Source organism: Panthera uncia, chromosome B1 (assembly GCF_023721935.1).
Source record: "Panthera uncia isolate 11264 chromosome B1, Puncia_PCG_1.0, whole genome shotgun sequence".
In the NCBI taxonomy this organism is placed as follows: Eukaryota; Metazoa; Chordata; class Mammalia; order Carnivora; family Felidae; genus Panthera; species Panthera uncia.
In genome coordinates this window covers 125,260,924-125,285,616 of record NC_064811.1, presented here as the reverse complement: position 1 = coordinate 125,285,616, position 24,693 = coordinate 125,260,924, and the positions used below count along the sequence as shown (strand labels likewise).

General features: G+C 33.8%; 1 protein-coding gene across 5 annotated transcripts in view; it reads left to right on the top strand.

The window, feature by feature from the left end:
• The window catches only part of LRBA (LPS responsive beige-like anchor protein), a 785,855-nt gene that overhangs the window by 560,345 nt on the left and 200,817 nt on the right, over nucleotides 1-24,693 (top strand). For all 5 annotated transcript variants that reach the window (XM_049632267.1, XM_049632266.1, XM_049632264.1 and 2 more), the window contains 2 exons: nucleotides 18,750-18,867; nucleotides 20,988-21,090. In XM_049632267.1, coding sequence (XP_049488224.1) covers nucleotides 18,750-18,867; nucleotides 20,988-21,090 — 221 coding nt within the window. The remainder of the gene's footprint in view (nucleotides 1-18,749; nucleotides 18,868-20,987; nucleotides 21,091-24,693) is intronic.

The following is a 24,693-nucleotide window of genomic DNA, read 5'->3' as shown; positions in this document are numbered from 1 at the left end:
TAACATTTAAATGTTATGTCTCTTTCTCTGTCTCATCAGCCTTCCCTGTTGATAGTGTTATGAGTACCAGTATTAAGCAAGGGAATCCACAGATGGGAAGGCCAGTGAAATATACTGGCTCTATTGGAGAGATGCAGCAGCAAGTATACCTGGTCACAGCTTTAGCTAAACAATTATCCCATTGAATAGTTATGGTTTTGACTGCATTTCTTGTGCTGATGAAACCCACAGGGGCCAGAGTCAGACAATACTGGGTATGCCAGTTTGGCATATTGAAATTGGTCAATGGGTGGCAAATTTAAATCTGACTTAGTTGTCATCAAGAGTGTCAAGAATTGTAATCCCTATCAAAATAACACCAGCATTCTTCACAGAGCCAGAACAAACAATCCTAAAATTTGTATGGAACCAGAAAAGACCCTGAATAGCCAAAGCAATCTTGAAAAAGAAAACCAAAGCAGGAAGCATCACAATCCCAAACTTCAAGCTGTATTACAAAGCTGTAATCATCAAGACAGTATGGTACTGGCACAAAAACAGACCAATCAATGGAACAGAATAGAGAACCCAGAAATGGACCCACAAATGTATGGCCAAGTAATCTTTGACAAAGCAGGAAAGAATATCCAATGGAATAAAGACAGTCTCTTCAGCAAGTGGTGCTGGGAAAACTGGACAGCGACATGCAGAAAAATGAACCTGGACCAGTTTCTTACCCAAAAATAAACTCAAAATGGATGAAAGACCTAAATGTAGGACAGGAAGCCATCAAAATCCTAGAGGAGAAAGCAGGCAGAAACCTCTTTGACCTTGGCCACAGCAACTTCTTACTCAACATATCTCTGGAGGTGAGGGAAACAAAAGCAAAAATGAACTATTGAGACCTCATCAAAATAAAAAGCTTCTGCACAGCAATGGACATAATCAGCAAAACTAAAAGGCAGTCGACAGAATGGGAGAAGATATTTGCAAACGACCTATCAGATGAAGGGTTAGTATCCAAAAATCTAAAAAGAATTTATCAAACTCAACACCCAAAAAACAAATAATCCAGTGAAGAAATGGTCAAAAGACATGAATAGACACTTCTCCAAGGAAGACATCCAGATGGCCAACCGACACATGAAAAAATGCTCAACATCACTCATCATCAGGGAAATACAAATCAAAACCACAATGAGATACCACCTCACACCTGTCAAAATAGTTAACATTAACAACTCAGGCAGCAACAGATGTTGGCGAGGATGTGGAGAAAGAGGATCCCTTTTGCACTGCTGGTGGGAATGCAAACTGGTGAAGCCACTCTGGAAAACAGGATGGAGGTTCCTCAGAAAATTAAAAATAGAACTACCCTACGACTCAGCAACTGAACTACTAGGTATTTATCCAAAGGATACAGGTGTGCTGTTTCGAAGGGGCACATGCACCCCCATATTTATAGCAGCACTATCGACAATAGCCAAAGTATGGAAAGAGCCCAAATGTCCATCAATGGATGAATGGATAAAGAAGATGTGGTATATATATACAATGGAGTATTACTCGGCAATCAAATAGAATGAAATCTTGCCATTTGCAAGTACATGGATGGAACTGGAGGGTATTATGCTAAGTTAGTCAGAGAAAGAGAAATGTCATATGACTTCACTTATATAAGGAATTTAAGATACTAAACAGATAAACATAAGGGAAGGGAAGCCAGAAGAATATAAAAACAGGGAGGGGACAAGACATAAGAGACTCTTAAATATAGAGAACAAACAGAGGGTCGTTGGAGGGATTGTGGGAGGGGGGATGGGTTAAATGGGTAAGGGGCATTAAGGAATCTACTCCTGAAATCATTGTTGCACTATATGCTAATTAACTTGGATGTAAATTTAAAAAAATTAATTAATTGAAAAAAACACAAATGTGCAAAGAAAATTAAACTTTTTATTTTATATGTTTAAAAGATGCTCATTAACCCAAATAACTAATGTATTTATGAAATATGTAGTCATTTTCCATAACTGAACAAATCTTACTTTTGAACACCCCCCAAAAAAGAGTGTCAAGAACTGTAAGAGGTCTGAAATTTTACCCTATTTGCAAGATAACAAATTCTTTTTCTGGCAAAATTTTGTGGATGCTGGTAGAAGACATGAAATTCCTGGGTCAGAGATAAAGAATTTTCTTATAGCACAACAAACACAATAAACATTTAAATGAGTGAATTTCCTTAAATGTCTGTCCCTCAGTTACATGAGGTGATGTGGATGGGTGCTGTGGACCAAATTGTGCTTTCCTCCTTCATCCCCCATTCATATGTTGAAACCCTAACCCCAATTGTGACTATTTCTGGAGGTAGGGCCTTTAGTAGATAATTAAGATTTAATGAATTGATTAAGGCTTTTTTAAGGTTCATAAAGTTGGCACCCTCATCCAGTTGAACTTAGACTTTATAAGAAAAGGAGAACCATCTCCCCCTCCTTCCCACCTCTCTGCCATGTGAGAATCGTATAAATAGCAACCATCTGAAAGCCAGGTAGAGAGCTCTCAGCAGGAACCAGATACACTGGCACCTTGACCTTGAACTCGCTAGCCTTCAACCTGTGAGGAATATATTTGTGTGGTTTAAGCTACCCAGTCTATGATATTTTGTTATGGCAGTCTGAAGAGACTAACATAAGAGGCCCAGGTCAATGCTGTGTACCTAGTGAGTTTACACCCCAGTTGAGCATCCTCACTGTTCAGAAACCCAAAATGTTTACAATGGTCAGTAAAGTTTGGCCTTTGCCCCAACCCAAAGCGCATCATTATCTTTATTATACTGGACAGTAAACAAACCAGCCCTGTTCTCTCAAAATGAGACACTGTCTCTGCCAAGGCTGTTTGCTGTACAGACAAATGTCTGGAACAAAGGGATAATTATTGCCTCATTCTCAAGACCTACACAAATATCAGCAACCCAAAGCAGATTTGGAATGATTCTATCTTATGACTTGGTCTGTCCATCTTTATCTGAAAGAACACCCTTTTTTATTCCATCATATTTAAGTATATTATGTCTTTTAGAGGCCTTAACAAACTTCTAGCTTTAAAATTACTGTACGTATTTAGAACTTTTTGAATTCTATTTCTCACAAGCTATCACTTTATTCATTCTCTCTACTTAATGTAGCCTATGAATTTTGCCTCAATTTGTAAGTTACCATCTTACCATTAGTGGTTTTTTATTCCTTTTGGTTTTCATCAGTCACATTTGTTTTCTTGTCTTCTGTAGCAGAATTTAATATTCTTAGATAATGTAACAAATTCATATTACATGTATGTTCAGAACTTTTTTGGTTGAGGTGTTAGGAAACATTTTTCCTTTAGGTGCTAATAATGCATCACAGGGCAATGATATTTCATGGGCTTATTTTTTTCTCAATTCTTAGAGAAGCATCCACTTTTTTGATCTTACAGTAAGTTCCTTTTAGTTATTTTTTTAAATGTTTATTTAATTTGAGAGAGAGAGTGTGTGTGTGTGAGCAGGAGAGGGGCAGAGAGAGACAGAGAAAGAGAGAGAATCCCAAGAGCATAGAGCCCTCCATCTCAGGAAATGTGAAATCATGATCTGGGCCAAAGTCAAGAGTCATATCTTAACCAACTGAGCCATCCAGGTGCCCTGTGTAGTAAGTTATTTCTAAAGCAAACCAAATAATAAATTCTTGGGTCTTTAGTACTTAATGATAGATCATTTTAACCACTCTCTCTGGGAACAATAAATTTCACTAACCTTGATTGTTGCTCCACTGGATGACATTACCAGGAGCTGAGACACAATGTTTGATCCTTTAGTAAGTCTAGAGATTGCTGTCTTATTTAGTTTTGAATAATTGTATAAGCAAGTAGTGAGAGATGAGGAATTAGTTTTCATCTGAAATGGTTAATCTCATCATTTATTCATTAAGTATACATTTGTTGAGTTCTCTAATGTACCAAGTATTCAGGGTTCACAAAAATAAGTAATGTGTATGTGTTTAGGTAGACATACATATAACTGTGTAATCAGGGAGACATTTACAAATAAATGGAGTTGGTACTAGACCTGTGATGGCACAAAACAGAGAACAGTTGAATCTGCTTAGGAAGTCAGAGGTTTTATGAAAAATTGTCTTGGCCTTTAAGGATGAGAGGAGAGGTTCACCATGGAGGAAATAATATGCAGTGGCTTAGAGCACCATTTTTGAAGTCTGGTAGACTTGGATTACCCCACATACCAGTTATGTGATTTTGGCTAAGTCATATAAACTCTCAATAACTGTTGCTTCATATATAAGATGGTGAAAATTATACTTATTTCATGGTGCCATTTTGATAATTAATTGGAATAATGCACTTAGCATAATCATGGTATAGAATGAGCTCTAATTAAATTGTATTTTATAATGCTGTTGCTTTTACTGCTTACTACTGTTCTACCACAACCACCACCACCACCTCCTCTACCAAGCTCATTAAAAGATTGTCTTCCACATTGGAAGACCCAACACATTGGAAGGCATGTAAGCCTGTAACAGCATAGCATGATTGATGTGTGTATATTGTGTGACATGGTTGGAACATGAGATATGTCTATAAAAGTATTCATACATGATGAGGACTTTTTCCAAAGGAGATTTCTGTATATAGAACCAAGAGCAGAAGGATGTAGGGAGATCCAAAGGAACGAGTTCTAAGGTTTAGAATGACTTGGGTTTTTTGTGGTTTACATATTTGTGGCTCCGTTTACCAACATAGTCTCCAGTAGACTAATGATAGCTCTTGAGGTGACAAAATGAATTCAGATATGTTGAATTTGAAAATTTAGAGGTAATTATGGTGGAGCTCTCTAGTAAGTGACTGGATATATGTGTCTAAAACTGACTTCACCAAGGTTACGTCTAATGTCTCTTTACTAGATTCTTGCACCCTTGTGTGGTTTGGTATTAGAAACAGTGGTTATGGATGAAATCACTCAGTATAAAATGAGAAGGCTGAGAATTCAGCCACCTGACTAAAATCCAAAGGAAGTCAAGTTGGGATGTAGGACAAAAGGAAACTGGTATAGACATTTTTGAGAAATGTAAGGGACAGGTGGGTGCATTCACAGAAAATTTGGGATAGTGGAAAACTGGGAAAACATCTCTTGGAGAAGACATTCAATCCATTTATTTTATAGAGTACCCATAAGAAGTCTTAAGAGAAGAAATCACATAAATATTTAAGTGGAGATTGTCCCTTGAATTTTTTTGTCTTAAAATGCTTTTGTCTGGTTTTAATAAACGGGTAATGCTGGACTCATAGAATGAGTTGGCAAGTATTCCCTCCTCTTTAATATTCTAGAAGAGTTTGTGTAGAATTGGCACTGTTTCTTTCTCAAATATTTGGTAGAATTTACCTGTGTAACTATCTGGGCCTGGAATTTACTTTATGGGAAGATTTAAACTGTGAGTTCTATTTCTTTAATGGATATAGTACTATTCATGTTATCTGTTTCTTCTTGAGGAGGCTTTGGTAGTTTGTGTCTTTCAAGAAATCTGTCCATTGATAAAAATCATCCAGCTTAGTAATATTAAGTTACATATAATATTCCCTTATTATTCTTTTAGTATCTGCATAATCTGTAGTGATGTTTCCTCTCTCCTAATCTGATAATTCTTCATATCATTTCTGATGTTGGTACTTCGGGTCTTTTCTCTTTTGCCTGATTAGTCTGGTCAGAAGTTTATATTGATCTTTTCAAAGATTAGGTTTTTCATTTCATTGTTTTTTTCTCTATTGTTTGGTTTGCTCTTTTATTGATTTTCACTGTGATTTTTACATCTTTTGCTTACTTTGGGTTTAATTTGCTATTTTTCTAGTTTTTTAAGATGGAAGCTGAATACACTGATATGAGACCGTTTTTTTTTTTTTTTTCTTACCTTTAATATATGTGCTAGGAGTTTCCCTCTAAGCACTGCTTTAGCTGCAGTCCACAAATAGTTACAGGTTGTGTTTTCATTTGTATTCAGTTCATAATGGTTTTTAATTTCTTTTTTCTTTTTTCTTAGACCAGTGGATTTTTCAGAATTATAATATTCATTTCTCAAATCTTGGGAAATTTTCAGATATCTTATTGACTTCTAATTTAATTACACTGTGGTCAGAGAATATACTTTATATGATATGAATCTGCTAAGTTTATTGCAGCTTAGTTTTTTGGCCAAAAATATGCCCTGTTTTTGTAAATTTATATTCTATTGTTGGATGTAATGTTCTATAAATGTCATTTGGGTCATGGTCAATAATCTTATTCATATCTTTATCCTTATTGGTTTTTCATTTACTTATCAGTTATTGAGAAAGGAATGTTGAAATCTGTTTATAATTGTGGATTTATGTTTTTCTCATTTTAGTTCTTAGTTTTTGTTTCATATATTTTAAAGAGTTATTATTCAGTTTCTAAACAATTGGGATAGTTACAATCACTTGATGAAATGATCTGTTATCATTGTGAAGTGACTGTCTTTATCCCTAGTAATATTTTTGCTTTAAAATCTACATTATCTGATTTGATATTCTTTTTTTTTTTCTTTTTGGAGAGAGAGAGACAGAGTAAGCAGAGGAGGGGCAGAGAGAGAGAGAGGGAGAGTGAGAGTCCCAAGGAGGCTCCACACTGTCAGTGCAAAGCCCCATTTGGGGCTCAAACTCACAAACTGTGAGATCATGACCTGGTTTAGATTATGATCTGAGCCGAAACCAAGAGCTGGATGCTTAACCTACTGAGCCACCCAGGTGCCCTTTGATATCCTTTTTCTGATAATTCTGTCATCTGGGTCATTTCTGGGTCATTTTTAATTAATTTCGCTCTTCATTATGGGTCATATTTTCCTGATTATTTTTGGTAGGCCTGGTAATTTTGAAATAAATACCAGCTGTGGTGCTTTTTACCTTGTTATATTAGATATTTTAATGCATTGTTTTGTGATACAGTTAAGTACTTAGAAATAGTTTGATCTATCTGGATCTTGCTTTTAAAGTTTGTTAGGTAGGACCAGAGCAGAGCACCATTTAGTTTATAGCTAATTTTTCCCCACTGGTAAGGTAAAACCTTCTGAGTACTTTACCCAGGACTCCATGAACTATGAGACTGTATGTATGTACGTATGTATGTATTTAGGCATTTGATCTCTGGGTGTTGTTCCTTGTAATTTAGGGGGATAATTCTTTTCCTGGCCTCAGGTTGTTGTTGTTGTTGTTGTTGTTGTTGTTTAAACACATGGGTTGTTAAGTACTCAGCTAAAGACTACAGATCACAGGAGCTCTGTTATTTTGCACCTCTCGCCATTTCTTAGCTCTCAAGGACCACTGTCTTTCATTCTTGATGTTTACTGTCTTGAAACAATTTTTTCCATACATCTGTTTTAAATATTGTTTGTGTATAAGGGTAAATTCAGTCTGTTACTTTATCTTGATCAGAAGTTAAATACTCTGACCCTAGGATTTCATTTTTTAAAAATGCTCTGTTGTAGTTTTACATTTCATTTTTCCACCCCTTTTTCTTTCTGCTATGTTTTTGTTCATGTGTCCTAGAATCATATATATCATATAGTTTGTGAGGTTGGACTGGCGCTCTATCCACTAGTCATTGTCTTCTATATTCTTGGCACTGTGCTAGGTGTTGTGAGTAGAGTAGAGTAGAGTAGAGTAGGATAGGATAGGATAGGATAGGATAGGATAGGATAGGATAGGATAGAATGGAGTAGAATGGAATGGAATAGAAAAGAAAGACACCTAAGATCAGTGGCCTAGCCTCAAAGAACTCCGTCAAGTAGGAACTCCAGTCTGGAGAGGGTATGCACTGTTAAGTTACACAGTGGAATCAGGTTAACCCCAAATCTCATTTAAGTTGTATTCATAAAGTTCTGTGTAATATACTAAGTTCTTTAAGAAAATAGCTTTTTGGAAGACTATATCTGAAGCTGAATATGGGCATAATATTTAGTTTTTGCTCTATTATGGAGTAAATAGGAACATGTACTACTCATTTATAACTGACTCTAGCTAACAAATTGAGTGATTAATAGGAAAGCTAAATAAATATATATAAATATATATAGGAAAATAAATATATATATTTTATATATTATATATATATAATAAAGTGGAAAAGTATTTCCCTTTAATTAGGAGAAAAGTGTCCTGGGGATTTGAGGATGTTAGCATTAAGTTATTTGTAACTTTTTCTTTTCCATTTTGCATTTTATTTCTGCTTTTTGCTGTTTGAAGAATAAAAGCAAATTTCTTGAAGATAGAGATTTTCCCTTTAATTACTTTAAATAGCTTACTCACCAGAGAAATTTTATTTTAAAACTTTTTTTAACATTTATTTATTTTTGAGTTTATTTATTTTGAGTTTAATGTTTATTTATATTTGAGACCCTGAGTGGGGGAGGGGTAGAGAGAGAGGGAGACACAGCATCCAAAGCAGGCTCCAGGCTCCAAGCTGTCAACACAGATCCTGACACAGGGCTCGAACCCATGAACCACGAGATCATGACCTGAGCCAAAGTTGGGTGCTTAACCGACTGAGCCACCCAGGCACCCCGACCAGAGAAACTTCTAGTGGTTGAATCGTATTGTACCTGCTACAAAGAGATACGTAGTCCAGCTACAGGCTGATATTACTTCTGACTTGAAGATTTAATTGTTTAAAAAATTTTATTTATTTTTTGGGAGAGACAGAGTGTGAGTCAGGGAGGGGCAGAAAGAGAGGGAGACACAGAAACCAAAGCAGGCTCCAGGCTCCCAGCTGTCAGCACAGAGCCCTATGCAGGGCATTAACCCACAAGCTGTGATATCATGACCTGAACCAAAAATGGATGCTTAACCGACTGAGCCACCCAGGTGCCTCTAACTTGAAGATTTAATTCATGTATCTAGGGAGGGCTTTTGATACCAATTTGAGATTGAGAATGAGTTCATAAAGTAGGAATTGGCATTGAGAAGAAAAATAGTTTGTGACTTTTGATTGTTTTAAAAAATATATATTGTAGGGGCGCCTGGGTGGCTCAGTCAGTTGAGTATTCGACTCTTGATTTCAGCTCAGGTCATGATCTCACAGGTTGGTGAGTTCAAGTCCCACCCTGGGCTCTGTGCTGACAGTGCAGAGCCTGCTTGAGACTCTCTCTCCCTTTCTCTCTCTGCTTTTCCCCTGCTCATGCACACGTACACTCTCAAAATAAACTTTAAAAATATATAAATATATAATAAATATATATAATATATAATAAATATATAATATATAAATATATAATATTATATATATATTTTATAGAGGTGCCTGGGTGGCTCAGTCAGTTGAGCTCCCAAATCTTTGGATTTCAGCTCAGGTCATGATATCAGGGTCATGGGATTGAGCCCTGGGTCCAGTGTGGAGCCTGCTTAAGATTCTCTCTCTCTCTCTCTCTCTCTCTCTCTCTCTCTCTCTCCCCGTCTCCCTCCCTCCCTCCCTCTCTCTCTCTCCCTGTCTCCCTCCTTCCCTCCCTCTCTCTCTCTCCCTCTCTCCCTCTCTTCCTTCCTCTCTCCCTTCCTCTCTCCCTCTCTCTCCCTCCCCACCCTCCCTCTCTCTCTCGTTCTCTCTCCCTTTCTCTCTCCCTGTCCCTCTGCTCCTCTCCCCTGCTTCCGCGCGTGCTTTCTCTCTCTCTCTCTCTCTCTCTCTCTCTCTCTCTCTCTCTCTCTCAAAAAAAAAATAAATGTGTATTATAGAACATTCCAATATATCTAAAATTAGGTTTTTATTAGTGCTGATTTAAATTTAGCTTTTTGTTGAGACACAGAAAGCTCCTGACTTTAAAGGGTCAGTGTGTGGAATAATAGGAAATGTTACTTTATAGCCTGAATTTAATGACTATAGCATGTTATTCTCTTAAGTTTTTGAGACATGACTAATACATAAAGTATACACAAAAAGTGGGACACCTGGGTGGCTCAGTCGGTTGGATGTCCGACTTCGGCTCAGGTCATGATCTCATGGTTCGTGAGTTGGAGCCCCACATCATGCTCTGCGCTGACAGCTTAGAGCCTGGAGCCTGCTTTGAATTCTGTGTCTCCCTCTCTCTCTGCTCCTCCCCCACTCGTGCTCTGTCTCTCTCTCTCTCTCCTTCAAAAATAAATAAAAACATTAAAAAAAAGTATGCACAAATATTATATGTAAAGTATACATAAAGTATAATTTATATCACTATTTCTCCCATATCATTGATGTAAGGAAAAGTTAAATATAAGTATTTTTCAGCAAAAACAACTTGCACATTGTTAGCATAAAAAAATGCAAAAGTGATTTTGAGGATAGAAAATTGGCCAGAACAACATTAAGAATCATTTTAGGGACAAAATAGCTAAATTTGGGAAATGTTTTTCTTGGCTTTTCTCTAAGAGTATAGAGTAATGCATAAATTTATGCATATTTATGTTTAATTTACTGATAAAATGACAACGTATTGGTGGTAATGATTGTCCTCTCACGACATTACGTTAGTTAGCAAAACTCTACTAGATAAAGGTAATAAACCTTGCTAAGATTCTGGACTGTATATCTTTTAGTAACCTTTTTACTACTACAAATATTGAAATTTTTTTAATAGTATTTCTCTATCTCATACTACAATCAGATAGAACATTTCTATAGCTTCTTCATGATAACATTGACATTATGGCTTTTTAAAAATTATGTTTGTATTTAAAATGTATCTCTAACCCAAATATCTCTATTTTAATTCAGATAGTTATCTAAGTTTATTCTACTCTTTTTCTGAAAATGTAATGCCTAACTCTTCACCTCATGTGCTGTTAGAAAAATAAAGTAAGATACATTCATGTTCCTTAATATGCTTTTTTTGGTATATTTTGGATTCTTCTTTCAAAAATAATCAGATGCAGATATATTTATGTTTTAAAAATTAAATATTAGTTGGATGATATATAAATACCTTCTTTGTTCTGTTTCTACATGATCACATTTGGCTTTTGACTCATTAAGATATATATTAAATGTTCAATAAGAGATGGCTTTTATGATATGTCATTTAGAATGCAAATTATTTTTAAGCTGAAGAATATTGAAAATAAAACAGAACCAACTAAGGAGTCTGAATTATTTACAGGCTGGGGGCTTAAAGGTGCATCACTCCAGCACAAATATTAAATTATGAAATAGGAATTTCAGTTTGCCATAAATCTGTCTGCCATAGCAGCTTAAAATAAAATAGTTTTGCCCATCTAAAGCAACATCAATTTGCTAGTCAGTGCTTCATGTATCAAAGAGCATGCTGTGAAAATATCAATATCATTGGTTAATATAAATGAAATTAATTTTTAAAGCTGGGCTAAAGGTTGACATCTGAAAAATTGCATTACTTTGCAGAAGAGAAATTTCTGTCTCCTAGTGAAATTTCAGGTCATGAGGGCAAGTAATTTTCACAATCTTCAATGGGAGCCAGTGAAATATGAACTTCATTGTCACCTAGCCCCAAAGCGATAAGATAAAATGAGCTGATACATCATTTGCTGTGGTTTTATCATCTCCCTCAGTAATTGGAAGAGAAAACATAAGAGTGTATGTGTTTGTGTGCTCCCCTCTTGCCCCTCCCAGCTGCCCCATCATCCACACCCAGGCTAAAACCATTTTAGCCCAATCAATACAGAGGTCACGTAGCATTTTATTTATATATTTTTAATTTTTCATACTGACTAAACTGCCAAGTAGAACATTAGAGTAATGAATATGTTTAATTGAATTTGTCACCCATGAAAATGCTAAGGAGAATACTGTACTACATCATAGTACCTAGTAAGCAAAAGGAAGAAATTTACTATGTAGAAGGAAAAAAATAACTCATAATTAATTTAAAAGGTAATTTTCTTTCATATTCATAACTTTTGTATTATTGTTATCATTATTCTTTTCAAAGTTTGGACACATTCTGTGTGTTCATGGGTATATATTTAATAACAAAAGTAGTATTGTAAAGTTACAACCAGAGTCAACTGTATGTCATTTTTAAATTCAAGAAAGACCTCTGTGTTTTACTTTAAGAATATATCTTTGAAAACATAAAAGTTATATGGTTGGTGATGAAGTAAATCCATAAGCCAAATAGAATTCAATATTATTAGAATAATAAATTCTAAATTTGTGAATAAATTCTTGAGTGCTGTGCTTTGATACCAAGTTTCAGAGAAAATTATATGCAGCAAAATCCAAAAATTGTGTAAATAATAGAATGGTACAACTTTAAAATACTTGATTAAAATTACTTCCATGAGTTTGTTAAAATGACGATTATTATAAATAAAACATATTTGTACATATATCTAGTAATGAGCTGCTATTAAAATTTTTTCAATATGTGCTTTCATTTTAAATGTATTTCAGATATCTACTGTTTTCCCATATTAAGATATAATCTTTGTGACTAATTTATAATCCTGTTTCAAGAAAATGGGATATGAATAGTTTCTAGGCTTTCCTTCCATTGGTGTTATAGCTTAATTGATGGCATGGTTAGTTTGTATTTTGTATATTAAGTTTCAAACATTTTTCTTGATGTTAAGTATATCTATATAGTTTGGAAATGGTTTTGTTATGAAATTTTAAGTATTCTTGGTGACATATATATTATCCAGTTTTACTCTTTAATCACATTATTCAGAAATCAATATGGAATTGTCTCAATGAGTAAAACCTTTCCAAAAATTGACAGATATTCGGGACTAGTTTACGCAAAGCTAGTCTTAAACATTAGAAAGAATAGTATTTTAAAGTTGTTTACTGATTCTATATATGCAGACACCCGTGTAAATATTTATTTTTGAGGTAAAACATTTTATCACTTTTTAATATTTTCCCGTTTAAAATTGTTTTAAAACATTTTAAATTGATTGAGGATAGTTTGTATAGTTTTTGAAAACCAAACCTTTTATTTTACTTTAGTGAAGCAACTACAACTTTATATTTAGAGTTTATTTTATTAAAAATTTCTAAAGCTTGATAGTCCATAAAAGTATTGTGCATTTGGGCAATAAATATGTTTCTGTTTTGTTCTCTCTTGAGGATGAGCAATTAGAGGAAAGTTTTATATGGATAAATTCATAAGCTTTTCAAAATGAATGATTAAAGAGAAAGTGAAAAAATTATTTGCTTTCAAGCTAATAAATGCAACAGGGTGAAGAAATTTTCATATGTATTCACAGTATACTATTTGAAAGATAGAAGAAAGCATTGTGTGTATTATTTGGGGAAAATAATATATCCCTTTTCAGAAGGCACAGTTTTCAGATAACAATTTTAAAGAATATGAGTTTGATAATTTTAATGTAAAGAAATGTTATATACACATACACGTGTGTGTGTGTGTTTATATTTAAAATTAAATACCGATTTCTCTTTCCTCTCTCTCTTACCTCAACATTTAACTAATAAATTATCTTTGTTGAACAAATTATTTAAAAAAAAGAAATGTGAATTTACTTCTACTGTTAATACTAACCATATTAAAACAAGGTGGTAAACATTCAAAGAGTGCTGTGGGCTTAAGCTTTCAAGCTATTTTAGATTGGGGGTCATAACTGCAGTGCAATGGTAATGATACGGTTTCCATAGCAACTGATTCATTGGAGGGCTAGACCTCTGTCTAGGGTACTGTCAGTGTATGTAGAGTTTCAGTGAACAGAAAGTCCCAAAGAAGGGTCTGCTTCTACCTAATCCAGTTTTAATTGAACTCTAGAGACTTTGAAGTGAAGCCTCGGACCAGGAATATACTATTCCAATAAGAAATAAACCTCTTGCTTAGCTAGGCCTCAGCTGCATTTCAGTACTGACACCTTTTCCTAATGAATACTTTAAAGAAATGTTATTGTATCAATTTCAGCTACTAATTCTATTAGTTAAAAGATTTTTTGTTTCTATTTTAAACCCGCCATCTTGACCGTAAGTATAGAATTTCATTTGTTAACTCTCTTGGAGACAGGCTAGTTTTCATGTGTGATTTCAATGTTTGATATTTTTGGCAATTTTAAATAATTTTGTCTGTGTCTCCTCCTGTTTCTCTTTCTCTGAGTTTTAACACAATAGACCTGCTTATATTTAATTTTGAAAGCACATTACTGGCTTGCATTCAATATGGATTTGAAAACATAGAAAACAATGCTGGATATTATGTATGGATATATATGTACTAACAGTATAAAAACTGACATAGGAATGATAAACCTTAAAACAAGGGCAGTGATTGACTCTTACAAAGGAGGAAAATGGTATCAGGAAGGTTATTTATGGGAATTTCAGTACTATCTAAAAAGCTTTATTAATTAAAAATTTTTTTTAAATGTTTATTTTTGAGAGAGAGGGAGACAGAGGCAGCGTGCGAGTGGGGGAGGGGCAGAGAGAGAGGGAGACACAGAATCTGAAGCAGGCTGCAGGCTCTGAGCTGTCAACACAGAGCCCGACAGGGGCTCGAACTCGTGGGCCACGAGATCATGACCTGAGCCAAAGTCAGATGCCTAACCGACTGAGTTACCCAGCGCGCCTTAATTTTTAAATACATGCAGTAATGTGGCATAAAGTTAGGATTTGAGTATTGGGTACATGGGGCTTATGTCATTTTCTGCAGTTGTGAATTTGATTTGTTCGTAAAGCATTTTATTTTATTTTATTTTTTTAATTTTTTTTTTTTAATGTTTATTCATTTTTGAGACAGAGAGAGACAGAGCATGAACAGGGGAGGAGCAGAGAGAGAGAGGGAGACACAGAATCTGAAACAGGCTCCAGGCTCTGAGCTGTCAGCACAGAGCCCGATGCGGGGCTCGAACTCACGGACCGTGAGATCATGACCTGATCCGAAGTCGGACGCTTAACCGACCGAGCCACCCAGGCGCCCCATGTTCGTAAAGCATTTTAAAGAAGGATACCACTTCAAGTAGATTATTAAATGACTATATTGCTTAAAGGAATGGGATATAAATTGAATTTTTTATTAATTGAAAAATTTTCAGTACATTACAATCTTATAATAGTATTTTAGTATATTTATTTCTGTTAATAATTGAAGTATCCTAGAATATAATTAAATGTTTAGTTGCATGACCATGATCTTACAATGACTGACGTCACCATTATGAGCAGCAGGTCTTCTTATATAGCTTTAGAGATATAAAAGGTAGAATTTTCATATCAATGTGTTCTTTTCATAGCATATCATAGACCTTAGAAGAGCCCTTGTTATTTGTTTTCTTTCCTTTTTCACCTATAACCCAAGTACAGGAAGACAAATGTAGTTCATTAAAATTCTGATGGATTGAGTTCTAGGTTAACAAACTTTTAAGCCCCTTTTTAGAAATGTGACAATGTAGTATATATATGTAAGCTCTGTACTTTTGGATTAGAGAATCTGGGAGTAGGCCAGACTCTGCCACTAGCTTTGAGGGACTTTGTATTAACTATATAATTTTTCTGACTCTCATTTTCCTTAGTAATATTGGATAGATTGGGGTATAAAGTGTTAAAGAACATATATTGAATTGTCTACTATTTGATAGGTCCAAGATGGCAAATTCAAATGCCAATGGAAACTAGACAGATAATAGTAAATGAGTGAATGAGTGGAGACTGTGCCAAAATGGTGAGTGTGTATCATTTGTTACCATGTGGCAGATAGACCTAGGTTTGACGGATGCCCCAGTTTTTCCTGAGAAACTAATCTGATAATAATGTAAATCTCCATTTTTAAGGCATTTTAAATTACTTGAAATTTTGTTATGATATTAAAATGAAGTGTATTTGGGCCATATATGGAGGTTAGGTTGCCATTGATTGACTCATGTAATCATTCAGAAACATCTACTTTGTGCCAGACATTGTTCTAGAAAATGGAAATAGACTATACTTAAGTCTTTGTTCTGGTAAAACTTAGATTCCAGTGCTAAATAGAGGCAATAGAGAAGCAAGCAGATACTATAATTGCATGTAATGATAAATGTTGTGAAGGCAATATGGTGAGTTTGGGGGGGCAAGAGGTGGTTATGGAGGCAGTGAGGTTTAGATCCAGTGGCTTCTCTAAGGAGGTAACATTGAAGCAAGAATCTAATGTAAGAATAAGCCAGTCATGTGAAGATTTGAGAGAAGAACATTCACATCAGAGGAGACAATAAATAAAAGGCCTCAAAGAAGAATGAATTGGGCTCATCAGTAAGTCCCAGATGTAAGACTTTATAAACAATTGTAAAGAGCTTCCATGTTTATTATCCATGTAGTGCAAAGCCACTGGATGGTTATTAAATGCATGTGATCTAATTTGTATTTTAAACTTTTTTAAAAAATCTTTTTTCTTTGGCTCCTCTGGTCATAGTAGACTCTAGAAGTATAGATCAGGAGAGAAACCAAGTAGGAGAACACTATAGACTCTGAAGGTTTAAACCTGCTGGTTATGGTGAGGGAAAGAGGTACATGCAACCTCTGCTTTCAGAAAATCTTGAGAGTAATACCTACAGCTTTGTTCTCTCTTTTCCTGTTTATTTCTTTTGCTCTTACTTACACAGGTATTGGCTATGTGAAAGTAGATTTCCATATCACCAGTTTTAAAACTGAAAGTTTGATTTGTTGTTTGGTTCTTAGAATTTTTGTTTTGTTTTTCAAAAAACATTGAGACTTGGAATTGTTCTTTCATTTTTAAATCCTTTGGTGCCAGAAATATAATTTTTAGAAAAATCAAAGTACATGCTTTTTGCCCATTATTGCATTTTTCATTGAGGAATATAGATCTGTTTGGAGTTAAGATCTAGAAAATGGAAATAAAAATAGAAAAGAAAGTTTTCATAGGATAAATTCTTATTATTAATTATTTTTCCTTTCCTTGTTTATCCTGTCTTTGTCCCTCCAAAGCAGTATCATAATCACATGTCATTCTATTTGTATTGTTTAGTGGTGGTTACTTTTGAGAGATATAGCTTAATTGTTTACTTTGCTTTCATGGATTTTCATCACGTTTTGATAGTAAATATGTCTCATTTTCTTTATTAAATTAATATTAGGTGAAGTACTGGTGTGGAGAAATTCCACATCTGGTTTTCCTTTAACACCTTCATAATTAAGCTTTTGAAATGAACTTTTTAAAAGAAAAAACTTGAATAACAAAGCAACAAAGTGGCTTAGGACTAAAGACAGGATTACTCTGAGTTGGCAAAGCATTCTAAGCTATTGCGTCTGTCACATGGGATGACAAGAATTGTAACAAGTTACTCTGACAACCACCTACTCCATAGAGAGATTATGTTGAGTTCATTTGCAGGTTTGTGTTTAGCCTAGCTGACAAAATGATACTTAGCCTCTTATACAGTCAGTCTTTGTGCTTTGTGAATGAGTGACTGTTGCCTTTAATAGTGACCTTAAAAGTGTGATTTTTTTTAAAGCTATGAAATGAAATATATATATATTTTTTCATTTTATTGTAAAATAATTGACATACATCACTGTATAAGCTTAAGGCATACAGCATGATGGTTTGGTTTATATATATTGTGAAGTGATTGCCACAATATGTTCATGCATCTTCTCATATAGATACAATTTAAAAAAATTTTTTACACATTTTTAAAACGTTTATTTGTTTATTTTAAGCGAGAGAGTTGGGGAGGGGCAAAGAGAGAGAGGGAGAAAGAGAATCTCAAGCACGCTCCACACTCAGCATAGAGCCCGACATGGGGCTCAATCACATGAACCAGAAGATCATGACCTAAGCTGAAATCAAGAATCAAACGCCCAACTGATGCAGCCAGCCAGGCTCCCCTCATATAAATTTTTAAAAAATAGAACGAAAAGGGGGGAAGATTTCTCCTTGAAAGAAGAACTCTTAGGATTTACTGTACATATATATTTTAAAGTATGTTAAAGGTACTTCTGCAGTAGAATCTAAAAAAAAAAAGAAAACAGAAAAATTAATAAATAAAAGGCACAATCAGACCTATAAACACAAAGAACAAACTGATGGTTACCAGAGGTCGAGGGTGGTGGGGGGTTGAGCAAAACTGGTAAAGGGGATAGGGAGATACAGGCTTGCAGTAAAAGGCACAGCATAAGGAATATAGTCAATGATACTGTAATAGCAATATAACGGGGTAGATGGTAGCTGCCCTTGTGGTAAACATATAGCATAATGTATAAACTTGTTAAATCACTATGTTGTACACCTGAAACCAGTGCAACATTGTGTTTCAACTCTACCTAAAAGAAAAACCCTCATATACATAAAAAATATTTCTGGTTACTCTAAAATCATTATTATATGAAACTGAATTGTATATGTGATCTGTAAGCATATAAGGTATTCTTTTGAGGCCTTCCTTCTTTTTTAAGGTTTTATGTAAAACTTTACTTTCCATAAAATGATTCAAAACTCAGTCACTAAATAATGCAATGTGTAGTTCCTGAAAAACAATAAATAGGATTACATCACTGCTTTTAAAAGCTCAAAATATATTTGTAAGTAGATGTTTTATAATTTTCCTCTACTTTTTCATTAAGCTTCCTTTCCATATATTGCAATATGTTTTCTTAGTTTCCCTCCAGATTGTTTCAGTATCTGTTTTTTCAATATTTAGAAATTATTTTTCTCAATAGGGTCTTTTCTATTTTATTCAAGAGGAAAAACAACAAGAAAAAAATTCAACTGCTGTTACTTACTTGGGCTTATTTTTTTTCTCACTAGATCCTGGCATATACAGAAGGGTTGCATGGAAAATGGCTGTTCACAGAGATACGATCAATCTTTTCTCGTCGTTATCTTTTGCAAAATACAGCTCTGGAGATCTTTATGGCAAACAGAGGTAATATGTTTCAGAAGTAAATTGTTATAAAGCTAACCTCCACCTCTTTCGGATTTCATTTTTGAACATACCATATAGTTCCCAGTTAGGTAGTGATTTGTAGTCTAATCTCTGTCATACTGACCTCGTTTTTTGAACCACATGCATCTTCATGGGTTTTTCCCCCTTGACCATTCTTAGAATTATTTGTAGTAATTTTAGTTTTTTGGCCATATCATAGATTAGTGCAAAATTTTCTAAATATGGTGAATAACTAACCATTTAATCAGTTGAAGAGTTTTGGTATTCTCAATATTGCTCTGATGCTTAAACTCCTCCTGGAAGGTGGATGCATTTAGAAAGGGGAGAGGGTAATCAAATGATTCATATATTTATTCAATCTTTTGTCTAATCTATTGCCATTTATAAAGGGACCATCAGAAAGTGGTACTCAAGTGTCCTGGTTGCTTTGTATTACATCATTCTTGAAAGAACTAAAATTCAATTTGTGGGTTTAAAATGGAACTTGGTAAAATTCATTAAGACAAGAAGGCGAGACAAGGTGAACTTGAAGTAAAAGCATTGTTGGGTATGAGTGGAGGCATACAAAGGAAAATAATATAAAGCCTAGTGACTTCCTGTGCTTACTCCTTATACATAAGTAGATTAAAGTTTTATTTTCTCTTTCTATAATCTACAAGTTGTCGTTTAAAAAAGTCTACATATAATAATGTATATTCCATGCACACATTATTTTCCCTGTATGGAATCATGTGTCTTTAGAATACAAATTTCTTTAGGTAAAGATGTTTTTCCCTTTCCTATTTGGTCTCCTCTTCTATACATACGTCTTCTAACTAATGTGAACATTATTTTTTCAGGCAAATGACCAAGTGAATGTTTCATGCTTTAGTTCAGCCTGCATTCTTGCTGTCCCAAAGAGATTTTGTTTCAGTATTACAATATTTATTACTTGCTCATCCTCATTCATTTTTCTCCTTTAAAATTTCTTATGCATCCTTGCTATTGTATGTGTGTTTTTCTTTTGCCTTTCCCCCATGGCCTTGGGTTATCTGCCATAACTTAATGTTAGTTTTGTTGTTGTTGTTTTCCCTATATTCAATGTAATAATGGGTATGTAAGGATGGCATATTAAAAAGATATGTTGGATATGTATATGTCAGTTCCAAATATGTTTTAGATACTTAGTGAATGACCATGTATTTTCTTTACCTGAAACTTCTTGGTAATGTCAGTATTCAAAGCTATACCAAATTGACAAATTTTTTTTGGAGTGAATTTTTTTAAGCTAGGTAGAGAATAAGGATCATTTTCTAGATGAGTACTTACTTCAAGCTTATATATGGTCATGATATTGCAATTAATGTAGTTAAAATTTTAAGACTATCCAATTTGATATCTTCGAACTTTTCTCTCATGATTTTGACTTTCTTATTTTCATATTTCTTAAGGATGGAAATTTATACATGACTATAATTAACATATACTTAATATTTTTATGTATATTTATATGTTTCTTGATATTCTCAAAATGTGTAATTATTGAAATAGAAATGATTAGGAGACATTTAAATTTGACTATTATCTATACAGAAGTGTTTTCCTTTAGGTCATTCTATTTTATGTGAAAATATAAATTAAAAACATAAACATTGTAAAGAGAATAATTTTTAAACTGTTAATTATTGGAAATAAATAAAAGTGACAATTTAGCACCTATATGTGTAGACTTTGGTGTTAGATTGTTAACTATAAAACTTAAAACCTTAAATATTTATTTATAGAAACTCAAAGATACATATATTTAACTTGTTAAAATTCACTTTTGTAAATTCAAAGTTGTAGTTAGATAATCTCAGCTTCATTTCACATTAGTGCAACAACAATTTTTAGAACTTCTGACAGCATTTAGAGAAAATTGTTTATGGTTCAGGAGTTTATAAGTAAAATGACTATCACTTCTGGAAAACTAATGCTAAAACTTGATATGCACTATAATAAAAGTAATATGGCAAGAATTGTATACCTTAACTAAGAGTAAATATTTATTAGACCAAGAAGTTAGTTTTCCAAGAAGGAAGCTATATCGTGTTCTAATTTTTAAAAATTACTTTTCATAGTTGCTGTAATGTTCAATTTCCCAGACCCGGCAACAGTAAAGAAAGTAGTTAACTATCTTCCTCGTGTTGGTATTGGAACCAGTTTTGGGTTGCCTCAAACCAGGTACTGTTTTATGAGAAAATTTTGGAAAGTAATCTGTATTAATATTTTTTCTTACTTGTTTTTAAATGCATAACCTTCTGTTGTATGTTTCATAGTAATGATGATTATTAATGCTTTGAGTCAGCTGAACCTCTGTCTGAAAAAACTAGAAAAAGAGGATCAAATGCAAACCAAAGTAGGTTGAAACAAATGATTTTCATTTTTGAACATTTCATGTTTCAACATTTCATTGTTGAAACAAATGAAACGATATATATATCTCATATATATGACTTATGAAGAAGAAGAAGACACAAAGTGCCAACATCAAGAATGGAAGAGGGGATATCACAACAGATCCTATAGATATTAAAAGGAAAATACTGACATATTATGAACAAATCTGTGCTACTTAGACAAGTTAGATGAAATGGACAGATTCCTTAAGAAATAGGTAACGTTAATACCTCTACAGAGGAAAGTGAATTTATAGTTAAAGGTCTTCTGAGCTAGAGAATATTCCTAGCTCAAATGGCTTCGTTGACAAATTCTATAAAACGTTTGATGAAAAAATATCATTTCTAAACAAACTATTACAGAAAATAGAAAAGAAGGATAAAATTTTAAAGGTATTCTATGAGACCAGGGTTACATGAATTCCAAACGCACATGAAAGCATTACCAGAAAAGGAAACTACTGATCATCTTGATTGGAAAAGAAGAAATAAAACTGTCTTATCAAATCTGCTTTTCATAGGCTGCTTGAATGTTTGCATGACATGGGTGCTGACTTTCCCAGAGTAAGTGATCCAAAAGAGAATGAGTCAGAAGCCCCAATGTCTTTTTATGACCTACCCTTGATAGGTAGAGTAGGTCATTAATTCTGCTACATTGTATTTATCATAAATGAGTCATTAAATACAGCCCAGGCTCCAGAGAAGGGGAAAGCTCCACTTCTTCAAGTGGAAGATATCAAAGAATTTATGGACATATTTAAAACTAGCACAGGGTATAACTCTTATGCAAAGAGGGCACCAAAATTGGCCTTTCTAGATTATAAGAAATAGTTGCTTTTTAATGCCAGTGAAGATTTTGATTGGATAGTTTTATAATTTAGTGAGGAATTTCAGGTTCAGGATGAACCTTACAACCTTAGAATGGCATAGTAAATTTCTTTATGTAAATAGCTTTATTCATCAACTAATATGTGTTATCATACTTGGGAAATCTTAATGATTTTCCACAGTTAATGGAAGCTAGAAGTAGGTTAATTGATTAAATTAGCAATTTAAATAGATCTTAAAAACTTAGAGTGTGCCTGTCATCTAGCAGTGCACAAGATAGATACCATCTTACCCATGCATGTTTTAACAAATATGCAAACAAAATAAATAATTGTGTAAATGACAGGAGGGATATAATTAGGGTGTTATAATAATGATTAGTGGAATAGAGATGGGATGGTTTGGATTAGGTGGTCAGAAATATCTTCCTGTGTGACTTAAGTTTTGATTTGAAAGAACAGAATCAGCTTACCTTTGAAAGAGGGAATAGCATATGCAAAGGCCCTGTAATAAGGTGAAGTTCCTTAAAAAACAAATATGCAAACAAAAGAATGTTTTAAGGAGTGTTGGAAGGCAGATATTATTGGATGTTAGTGATCTTGAGAAGAGAGGGTCAGTTCAGGGACAGGAATTTATTGTGGAAATCCAGGTGATATTTGGTGCTAATAGTGCAGTTGAAGAGAGACATTCTTGTTTAGAAATTTTGAGGACATACAGTTTGTATGACTTAGAGATTAGTTAGGTAACGAGGATAAGAGAGGGGGTGTCCAGTATGTTTTGCCAAGTTTCAGTTTAATCTGCTGCGTGGCATTTATTGATATTGGGAACAGTGGAGAAGAAATAGTTGTATATATGTCTCCCTAAGGGTGGTGGTGGAGTTGTGGAGAGGAGGTGGGTGGACAGATTATGAGAAGTTTAGTTTTAGATCTATTGAGATTTAAACTCCTGAGAGATGTCCCTACTGAAATATTGAATGGGAAGTTCGAGCTCAAGAGAAAAGTATAGTATTTGGGAAACACTTAATGTTGAAAGACTGAATGCTTTCCCCTAAGATCAGGAAGGCTAGAATGTCTCTCATTTTCACCATTTCTATCAATATTATATTGGAGATTTCAGCCTGTATAGCAAGAAATGCAGAGAATGAGGGAGCAATTAAAGACATCCAGATTAGAAAGGGGGGAAAAATGTCTTTATTCCTAGATGACAAAAGAAATGTAAGATTTGTACAATTAAAACTATAAAATATGGCTGATAGAAATTAAAGACATATCAAATTAACGGAGGCATTCCATATTTATGGATCAGAAGATATTCAGCATGATTAAGATGTCAGTTTTCTCAGATCTATAAATCCAGTGCAATCCCTATCAAAATCTAGCATACTTATTTGGAGATATCGAGAAGCTGAAATGCAATGGATTAGAATTACCAAAATATTGAAACAGAAGAACAAAGTTAGAGGCCTCCCACTACCGGATTTCAAAACAAAAACTAACTATAAAGCCACAATGATCAATATGGTCTGGTGTTTATAAAAAGATAGGCATATAAATCAATGAAATAAAATTGAGACTACAGAAATAAACCCTGCATTTATGATCAGTTATTTTTCAACAAAGGTACTAATACAATTCAGTGAGGAAAGGATAATCTTTAAATAGTGCTGAGACAATGGATAGTTACATGCAAGAAAATGAACTTCAACACTTACCACACAGCATTCATAAAAAAAATAGCTCAAAGTATGTCATAGAACTATATTTAAGAGCTAAAACTAATTTTTTTTAGTATCAAAGAATTTATGATATAGGAGAAAAGCTTCATGACCCTGGAGTAGGCTAAGAGTTATCAGATTTGACACCAAAAGCATAATCCATAAAAGATAAAATCAAGAAATTGGATTTAATAAAAATTTAAAACTGTTGTGCTTTAAAGGATACCACTAAGTATATGAAAAGAGAAGCTATAGACTGAGAAAATATTTGTACATAATGTATCTTATAAAGATCTTATATATTCAGAATGTATACAGAACTCTCACAACTCAATAAGTAACCTTAATGAATACAGGAAGAAAAGATTTAAATAGTCATTTCACCAATGAAGGTACACAAATGGCTAATAAGCCATGACAAGTTGCTCAACAATGTACATTAAAACTATAATAAGATACCATTTTACACTCACTGGAATGGTTACAGTAAAAAATATATACAATAGCAAGTATTGGCAGAGATGTGGAAAATTGGAACTCCATATATTGCTTGTTGAAATGGAAAACAATTTGGCAAATTTCTTTAAATTTATTTATGTATTTAGTTTTTAATTTGGCAAATTCTTAAGAAGTTAAACTAAACCCAACTAACAACTCAGCATTTACACCCTTGGGATTCTACAACCCCCCCCCCCCCAGCTCCAAAAATGAAAACATATGTTCATATAAAGACATATTTGTGAATATTCATAGTAATACAAAGTAGAATAATAATAAGAATCTAAAACTGGAAAAAATTTAAATATCCATCAGCTGATGAATGGATTTTTAAAATGTGGTATATTC